We start from the raw sequence: 9,856 nt of genomic DNA, 5'->3' as shown, positions 1-9,856 counted from the left end.
TGCATGGCTCTAGCTGTTTCCAAGATGCTATTCAAAGAGAGCCTTCTGGTTCGGAAAAAGATCACCCTTATCGATTGATCTTTGTGCTTCTTTTAATTTCCTCTTTCTCTTTCCCTATTCTCACATCTGCACCAAAAGCCTTGGTAGCCACTTGTTTTTTTAAGGGACAAGGAAGCTATTCTGAATACTCCATTAGGAACTTCTCTAAGGGTTTTCTGAGAACCCATTGCAACCCTGGCACCATCACTGCCCATATGGCTGTTTCTACACATTGAGCCATACAGAATTGATTTCTCATCAGGACAAACGCAGAAATGTTCATTTTGCATTGAGAGGTGAAGAATAAATCCAGCTGGTGGTGTCCAACAGTTTTTCTTCTTTCTCTCCTCTTGCTAAGATTCAAGAGCTGTTCAATGTACAATCATCATGCAGAGATGACAGAAACCAGACCTTCTATTGCTGTTACCAGAAATAAATGTACACACCATCACTTTCCCCATTTGCACTTTACCCAGACTATTTTTCAACTGTATGAGTTCTACAGAACCTAAAGATTGCCACATGAGCACAAGGTCAGAACCTGCATCTGAAAGCAATGATGTAGTATTGGTGAAGAACTTGGTTCTAAAACACCTGAGGGGGGGAGAGCATTTGTCTACTCATTTCATAACAGAGTACTTCTAGACATTCTGTTTTACTGAAAGTACTTAAATAAAGAGCAGCAATAGCTGTGCAGGAAGAGGATGATACAAAAAGGAACCAAGCAGTTTTGCAAAGTTCTCATGCAAGGGGGACAGCACCCCAGTGAGTGTGAAGGAAGCATGTCGAAAGAAGTCAGGAAAAAAAGGCAGTTTATTAGTGCAGTCAACACAACTGAACAGCAGAACACAAAAGGCAACCAGCAACTTGCATATGGGCAAGAGACATAAACAAAACCCTATGGTATATTTCAGAGCACGAGGGAAAGCACCAGCAAGACATCATGAGGGGAAACAAGGTGTGTTAGGAGCAAAGTGAAATTAGTGGAGCTCAAGGTGCAGTTATTAGGTTGGATTTAGCAGCTTTTTCAAAATTCCTGAGCATTCCTTCCAACCAACAGATCCTCTTTCAAAACAAGTCAGGCTACTGGCATTAATACAACAAGCACAACCCATCCCATCCCTAAAACTGATTGGGCTTTTGATGCACATTCCATATTTTATAAACACAACATACATAAAAATACATGAAACTCAAGGAGCTATTTTTAAAAGTAACTTTGACAGTTTGGGTGAAGTAGCCAAAATGTTCTTGGTAACCATACCAGAGAGCCTTAAGTTGCTAAAGAAAAGTTCCACATGGAGGAGAAGAGCACAATAAGGAGACCAGCACAGCAGGTAGCTGAAGGACAGGAAAAATAAGAATGTAGAGCTGAAAACACTAAAAACTGACAGAAACATCTGCGAAATGTAAAGGCCACCAAACTGAATGACTGCTGCAGATTTAGAGAGTCTCCTAAGCACAAGCAATTCTCGTAGAATGAAACGGGGAATGGTATTTGCCTGGTGTATATTCATAAGCAAAGCTAAGCAGCATTATTCATGCAGTTTATTCATAGGAAATGTGGAACTTCTGTGAGATTAATGGGAGTGTGTTAAGAGGATCCGAGTTTTAAAACTACATCTTTCTATGGTGATTCCCTCTCTTTCAGTTTCCCAGCAAAAGAGGACCAGGCTGCAGGCTCAAACTTGTGAGAACCATCTTCAGATCAACATGGATTCTCTACATTAAGGTAATAATGAGGAACCAGGCCACCTGCAACATGTGTTGGAAAAAACAGATCTTCCAAATTATGCATTCCATTGCATCCAGGTTGAGCATGGAAGAAGAGGTAGGTAGTATTCTCTCACAGCTAACATTCCTGCTGATAGTTCAGCCCTACTGATATTTTCTTTGTCCTAGACATTTGCAGAGGAAACTGCTTGCACAGTGGTCCAAGCTCTACAATGGACACAGTTGCTATGGACAACTGTCATACAACCTAATTTCAGCACTGAAACAACTATTCAGGCATCAAGAACATGGGAAGCAGAATTCAGTCTTGGCCCAACTTTCTGCACAGCTGGGATATTGAGGGAGTCTAAGAGATTAAAGCAAACTTGTTCAGAAGGTACTGTCAGGGTAACAATTAAGCATCTGTTACTTGCCCCTCTAGCACAGATGCAAGGGGAAAAAATTAAGCAGCAGAAAAGAAGAAAGTTGCTGTAGAAAAAAACACAAAGACAGACTGCAAATAAATTAAATATGATAGAAAAACTGAATTTGGATCTGAAGACATTCCTGACCACTGTATTTAAAATAAAATAAGGGAAACATACAAAGGTAAAAAGTAGTACAAAAATACCAAACACAGTCATCAAGATGTCAAAACAAAAATCACACACAGATTTGTCAAAACAACCAACAGACAATGACAAGACAATTTCATCCAAGGTTAATTTTCTTCTGTTTCCTTTTTTTTTAGCACGGCTGAGGCTGCCTCATGTGGCACACACAAACTTAAAGAAGCCTGTTTCTGGTCAGGCTGAGCAAAGGGGCTGAGAGGCTTGCATCTTACAAGAAAGGGCTGCAGTCAGCAGAGCACCTGTCATCAGCAATGTTTCAAGAGCACAAGGAGGAGACAGTACAGCTGGGCTCTGCAATAACAAATTCCATTTTGTCCTGTGGCAGCAGCGGCACACTGCTAAAGAATGACATTCCCCATAGGAAGAGTGCAGGCAACCTCATGTGCATCCTAAGGCCACGAGTCCCAGATGAGGTACGCCATTAATCTCCCAAATGGGTCTGCTTTTTGGCTCAAAGGTATTTGTTAATGCCAAAAAGATCACTACGAGTATGTGTATTTTATTTGGCATATCTCTAGCACCCCCCGTTTGGAATCTGCTTTCTCATGTTTGTTCTCTCCTCCCAACCCTTGAACGTAGTGTGGTACTGTAAGAAATTATGGAAGAGTTGTGTGGCCTGCACAGAAACATCTTAAAGAATGACAAGAGAAACCATACTGCCGGGGCTTGGGGGCGTGTCTTAAGAATAAGCTTTCAGTTTTGAAAAACGTTTACGTCAGGATCCAGAAGCCTGTCACGCCCCAACACCGGAACACTAAGCCCCTTGGGCCAATGGAGTCATCTCTAGAGGTCCAAGACTATTAGCAGCAGACCACTGCTCTTTTGAGAGCACAAAGAGGAGTGCTTTTACCTAAATATTTGGAAACCAACATCAACCAAGGTAAAGTACCACAAAGAGGAGTGACTGCAGCATGGCATTTTGCATACATTGCTGGGGCACCTGCCCAGCATGATTAGGAGTGATGCTTTAAATCAACTTAGAGAAGAATAATGCCCTGGTTCAGCACAGCAGGGGCACAATCAGTGCGCTTGGACATGATACATTTTTTTTTCCTTTCAAGCACATTGTTTTATCAGCTCTGTTAAGTCTTTAGATTTCCTCCACTCCATGTGCAAATATCATCACCAGGCCTGGCTCCAGCACCATCTCCTCACCCATGTGCTGATTCTCACAGGCCATCACCACCACAGCCTGCTTGCCTGGGATGCGTTTGGCCACATAGTTTTCATAATAGCGCCGGTTCATCTGACGAGTTTCTAGGGTGGCCAGTCCCTGGGGCCAGTTCCGTTCATGGGCATTTTCAATCAGCTCATTGATAATCGATGTGGGGCAGCCACTTTCCACCAGTGACCGCCTGATCACAGACTGGAGCACTGCATCTGGCGTGGAGATCATGCCACCCCACCGTGTCACCCGGGCAGGTTGCAAGGAGTTCACCCACCTGGAAGCCCAATAAAGACAAAGAGTGAGAACACAAATACAGGCAAAGATATCAATATGCCAATGATCTGCAGTTTTACCTAATGATGCAAGTCTGCTCTCCTAAACAGTATTTCACCCCCAATGTGTGACCTTGTGTTGTCTGCCAAATCACAATATTAACCAGGAAGGTTTATTGAGAAAACTTCTGTAAATAGTGCTGAAGTATTATTTCTGCCATTTATTACGGGGAAGTGATCTATGGAATCAGATGAGGCAGAAAGGTTTGCTTAACAATTTTAAATATTTTCTGCTGTCCCTGAGGTGTCTGCCGTGAAACCCCAATACACTGAAGAAGACCATGATGTGTTCTAGATGCTTATCAAGAACTTTTAATTTATTATTATTTGGCAGTGGGTGTAGTATAGGCAGGAGATCTGAATATTGTCTGGCAGCCTGAAACTCTAGCTCTTTAGGGGGCAAGTTAGATTTTTTTTTTGACTGAGAGAACTGTGACTGGCCCAAGGTTACCCAGGTGGCTTTGTGTGGAGGAGTGGGGAACTGAACCCAGTTCTCCAGATTAGAGTCTGCTGCTCTTAACTACTACACCAAACCGCCTCTCTGTCAAGAATCCTGATCAAACCTAATGGCCATTGCATGAATGGAAAGTGTACCTTACAAAACACTCAGTTATCTCCCGTGGCTGTGTGCTGCACAAGTAAAGCAGTGAAGGACAAGCAATCTGTCAAGGAAATTTGCCTGCTTCAACTTAACTTCTTTTTGAAAAACCTCTAACGAACCACAGATCTTCTTGGAACAGTTTGCATTTTACAGGTTTGCAATCCTAAACAAAGAAATGCCCTTCTAAGCTCACTGAATTAATTCCATTTAGAAGGATGTAATTCTGTTTAGGATTGCACTGTTAGAGGCATAATCAGACCTGGAAGTTCAGTTTTCCATTCTGCCTGATTCCATCTATAGACAATTCAGTTACAAAATCAGAAACAGACCTCTCTGTTCAAACCATCACCCATGCCTTCCTGCCTGCAATTTATTAATATTAACTTAATTCATTTATACCTTGTCTCCCTAGTGGAGACCCAGAGTAGCTTACATTGTTCTTCTCTCCTTCATTTTATCTTTACAGCATACCTGTGAGATGGAGTAGGCTGAGTGTGTGTGACTGGCCCAAAGTCACCACAGCAAGGATTCTAGTCTGACACTTTAGCCACTACATCACAAAGGTTCTGCCTAGTGTGATACACTCTTAAGGAGCTGACATTACAGATTGTTTGGATAGTGCAGGTAGCTTGCCTCCTGCTGGGTAAGCCTAAAAGCAGCACCTGGGGGTTTTGTGCTAGCAAGCAAGGGGAATGGATTTGATGTCCCTCCATGCCTGCATAAAAGCAATCCATTCCAAAGGCATAATATTTTAAGATAATCTCTATATTCAGGAGAAAGATTTAACCCTGAACACTGTTAGCCATACATTTATTGTATGCTATTTTTAAAAATATTATCCCATACTGCTAGCCAAACCATACCCAAACGCTCTGTAGTTTTAAATCAAAAAGGTGGAGATGCATAGTTCATCTAATTTACAGGTTGTTCTCCCTATGTTACAATGAGGGTTTGCATGACAACAAAAAAATACCAAAGTATATATTCCTTTTCCACAACTGGTACAATGAACCATCCTCCTCCCTATTTTGCATTGCTTTAAGTCTTCAGAAGGAGGCTTATAGTTGCACTACATAAATAATCCCTCCCAAGCACATGGCACAGAGATTTCTAGCTCCTGATATCTACAGCACCTCTCAGTTATTCCTGAACACTTCAATCTCTTATGTGCTTTGGCCTGATAGCTCCTGAATCTTCAGAATACCCAGTTTCTAACCCACCTATGCCCAAGAGATCAGCACTTACTCTAGGATTTCATTGTATTCAATTGTCTCCTCCAGATTCTGTAAGTTGGGGTTGACACTACGTATTGCTCGCATATATGCCTTCAATAACTGAATGTCACGTTTCTGCAGGAATCAGGACAAAAAGTATGATGATTAAAATAAGATGTGAACCAATAAGCAAGCAGTCCTAGCTGAAGATAAATGCACAGAAGAGACTGCAAGCCTAGCAAACCTAAACCAAGTAATTCAATTTTTAAGACAAGAACAGCAGAAACAAATACACAGGCATTTCTATGTGAAACAGACAGATAAATACTGCAGTTGACAAAGAAGATTTTATTCAAATGGCTAAAACATTTCCCCAAACTACATCTGTCCATTACAAGAGAGGACTGAGCTGCTATGTAGGGTGGTGGTGGTCTAGAACAACATTCAAGCTAAAAAGGTGTGGACCAGTTCCGAACAAGTGACAATTGGGAGCACAACATAAAGATGCTAATGGGGAATAATAAATATGTACTAAAGGTTGTGGCAGTTTTGGGTGAGGGAACTGTTGAGACAATTGCCCACTGGAGTGAAAACTGTTCAAACCCACGCTCTGGCCTCTCCTATGGATTCTTTAAATCTCAAACACCTCCTATCAGGTAAAAAGAAGGACACAAGCTTTGATTAAAGGGTTAGTAGCATATAAGCTACGAGCTCCCTAAAGGTCTCTTATTTGAGAACCTGCTCAACTAAGACTTTAACTGTTTATGAGGTAAGTAGAAATCATTTTTCATAGATATTTAACTGGACAGACAAGACAGATGCAAATGAACAACAAAGGTTTATTTAACAGAAAATCAAGTATTTAACAAGGTAATAGTCTACTGTGGAAATATTTTGGTATACAAAGTGAACTGCTTCTCAGCTTCAGTTCTCCTCCCAGTTACACGGTTTCCCTATTACAGTAACCACTTTTGTAGCTGAGTCTTGGTTAACTTGGAAACTTTTGAAGTCTGTTAACTTTTGAAGAGCCCCGTGGTGCAGAGTGGTAAAGCTGCAGTACTGCAGTTGGAGCCCTCTGCCATAACCTGAGTTCAGGTCCAACAGAAACTGGTTCAGATAGTAGGCTCGAGGTTGACTCAGCCTTCCATCCTTCCGAGGTTGGTAAAATGAGTACCCAGCTTGCTGGGGGGAAAGTGTAATGACCGGGGAAGGCAATGGCAAACCACCCCATAAAAACGTCTGCAGTGAAAACGTGAAAGTGGCATCACCCCAGAGTTGGAAACGACTAGTGCTTGCACAGGGGACCTTTCCTTTCCTTGGTTAACTTAAAGTCTGAAGGGAAATTTTGTTCCTTTATTCTGAAATATTTTCTCAGCTGACTCCAGGGAGCCACGCGGAGGCTAAACAGATTTTTCTGCAAACTTGGGGCACTCCCAGGTTTGAAAAAAAATCTGAAATCAACATTAAAATATATGGAGTTTTTATTTTTTTTTAGAAAAAGCACGCCTCAAAATATTTGCATTGTCTGCGCACCTGCAGGCAATGATCTTACCTGTTCAGAATGGAGCCACCACAGCTCAGTGGAGGACACGGGCAGCCAGGCCAGGCATGGCCTCAGCATTAAAGGAGGCCAACAGCCACATCAGCCCAGCTACAGCAGCTGATGACTCCTGGCAACTGCTGTAGCCTGACCACAGTGGTGGTCGCACTGGGCCCAGACATAATGGAAGAGGATGTCCAGGAGTTGTTGCAGCCTGGCTGCAGTAGAGGATTCCCAGCGGCTTTTGCGGTCTGACTGCAGTGGTGGCCAGTAGCAGCAGAGAAGAATGCTGGTAGCTGTGCCAGGCCGCACAGAGACAAATCTCCCCCCACACTGAGCTTGGAGTGGCTACCAGAAACTGCTGCCACTGGGCTCTAATGCTCAGCAATGAGGGAGAGTTGAATTTCACGGGCCCTCACTTGTTGGAATCTAATTTCATAACAAACAGGATCCTCCTCAAGTTCAGGGTTACACTCTTAACACAGAGAGCTTCTGTCCAAAGAACCTGTACAAGCAAGTTACTAATATTGGGCCCTAACTAAAGCAGCTATTTGCTCCAGGTGATCTGATTTCTGCCTCCTGGAGATGAAACCTGGAGCTTTAGACCCATAAGATTTGCTATCTGTATAGTTGAGAAACAGAAGGCTGAGTGCCAAGTGAAAGCCTATTATACCTACTGCTTTTTAAACTCTCGCTCTTCCTTCAAGGAAGGCATGTTTTTCCTTCTTCCCTTCCCCCATTACAACAATCCTGAGCAGCCCCGAAGCCAGAATTTTTTTTTTGGGGGGGGCAGGGGATATAATTTGGGGGGGGGCATGGGGCTTGGTTGCTTCTTCCAGTGGCCAGTTGCCCGGCCCCAGCTCTGTCGCTCTCTCTCTCTCTCACACACACACACACTCTTTCTGTCGCTCTCTTTCTTTTGCTGTCCCTCTCTCCTCTTGCGCTTTCTCTCACTGCTGCTGTTGCTCTCTTGTGTGCTCGCTCTCTCATTTGCTTCTCGCTCTTGCTGTCACTTTCTCTTGTGCTCTCTCACTCGTCGTGCTCGCTGTCGCTTTCTCTACTTGTGCTTTCTTTCACTCGCTGCCACTCTCTCTAGTGCTTTCTCTCTGTTGCTCTTTCTGTCACTCTCTTCTCATGCTCTCTCACGCGCTGTCGCTCTCTCTCTCTCGTTCTCTCTTGTGCTTTGTCTCTCTCTGCCACTCTTGCTGGCACTCTCTCTCATGCTCTCTCTCTCGCTGTCGCTCTCTCTTGTATTCTCACTCAAGTACAGGGGGGGAGAAATAGCATGGGAATGGAGGGACCCTCTAGAGGGGAGGGGAGCTTACATATAGCGGCCTGGCCCCCCCCTGTAGCTACAGGTCTGATCCTGAGAAACAGTGCCAGTTGTGTACCCACTGGTGTGAGAACCCATAAAAATTAGTCCAGATTAATAGATAGGTTAGACTAAAAGAAAGTGACTAGTTCTGAGGTCACCAGATGAGCTTCACAACTTAGCAGGAGATTTGAACTTGGTCTCCCAGGTCCTAGTCTGATGCTCCAACCACAACATCACACATAAACCTGCCACTTCCCCCTGCAAGCTCTTCAAATCAGTTTCTGAAATTAAGCCCTCCCCAACCTTCAATGATGACCAATACTCCATAACTTGTCTTTACAGAGAAAGTTCTAACCTGAAACAGTTCCTTTCTTCCAAGCTGAATCTGGGAAGTGGGTCTGACCCTTTCCTCCGTGCTGTTTCACTGGATGCAATCCCACCCACCACTCCTTCAAAAGTTGTTGTTTCCCCATTTGGGATCACAAAGTCAACCATATGTTTTTCTCAACACAGCATGTATCAGGTGAAAGAAAGCAGGGCATTTAATGCAGGAAAACACCTGCTTGACAGATCCAGTTCTCCCTTCACCCTACAATGTGGCTCTTTTAAACAAAGATTTCATATATAGCTAGACACCAGCCTAAGCAAACAGAATGGTATACAGCATTTCAAACACAGAATTCCTTCAGATTCTTGGGCTTCAGCGTACCACCAACATTAACCCTCCTCCTATGCTCCCTGAGAAGAAAGAATGTTAATATTCCATGTTATTTCATTCCTTGGCGTGTAGCATTTACAATATTTTAAGGCCAAAGTCAGCAACTAGTCTTTTTTCTGGAGGGATGCAGAGAAGAGAGGTCTGCAAGCCAGATTTCTGTCTCCCCCAGATAAGGTATTTTCAAGTCCCACCATATGGCCTTTTGCCTCTGCATTAGCAACTGAAGGATAGCAGGGCTTTTTGGTAGAAGAAGCCCAACAGGAACTCATTTGCATATTAGGCCACATCCCCTGATATCACCATTGTTTTGTGCAGGGCCTGTTTGTAGAAAAAGCCCAGCAGGAACTCATTTGCATATTAGGTCACACCCCCTGATGCCAAGCCAGCCGGAACTGCGTTCCTGTGCTTTCCTGCTTAAAAAAAGCCCTGATAGTACCACTCAGGAAGCCACATTTGACCTGGCAGTTTACCAGCTGCCACCCCCTATTCTAAAGCAATTTGATGAACTAAGCCAATAAGAGCCAGAGGCTTCATCACCGCAGCCCCGACTGCAACCCCTTTGTACATTATCCTATAGATAATGG

The 9,856-nt window shown here is 43.5% G+C and overlaps 1 protein-coding gene across 2 annotated transcripts in view; it reads right to left on the bottom strand.

The window, feature by feature from the left end:
* Nucleotides 1–834: 834 nt before the first annotated feature.
* Nucleotides 835–9,856, bottom strand: part of RNF41 (ring finger protein 41) — a 54,184-nt gene continuing 45,162 nt past the window's right edge. For both annotated transcript variants that reach the window (XM_060252760.1, XM_060252761.1), the window contains exons 6-7: nt 5,731–5,834; nt 835–3,826 (exon numbers count right to left, since the gene is read on the bottom strand). In XM_060252760.1, coding sequence (XP_060108743.1) covers nt 3,475–3,826; nt 5,731–5,834 — 456 coding nt within the window. In that variant the 3' untranslated portion in view covers nt 835–3,474. The remainder of the gene's footprint in view (nt 3,827–5,730; nt 5,835–9,856) is intronic.

The sequence above is a fragment of the Heteronotia binoei genome, chromosome 13 (genome assembly GCF_032191835.1).
Source record: "Heteronotia binoei isolate CCM8104 ecotype False Entrance Well chromosome 13, APGP_CSIRO_Hbin_v1, whole genome shotgun sequence".
NCBI lineage: Eukaryota > Metazoa > Chordata > Lepidosauria > Squamata > Gekkonidae > Heteronotia > Heteronotia binoei.
This window is presented reverse-complemented; position numbering and strand designations above follow the sequence as displayed.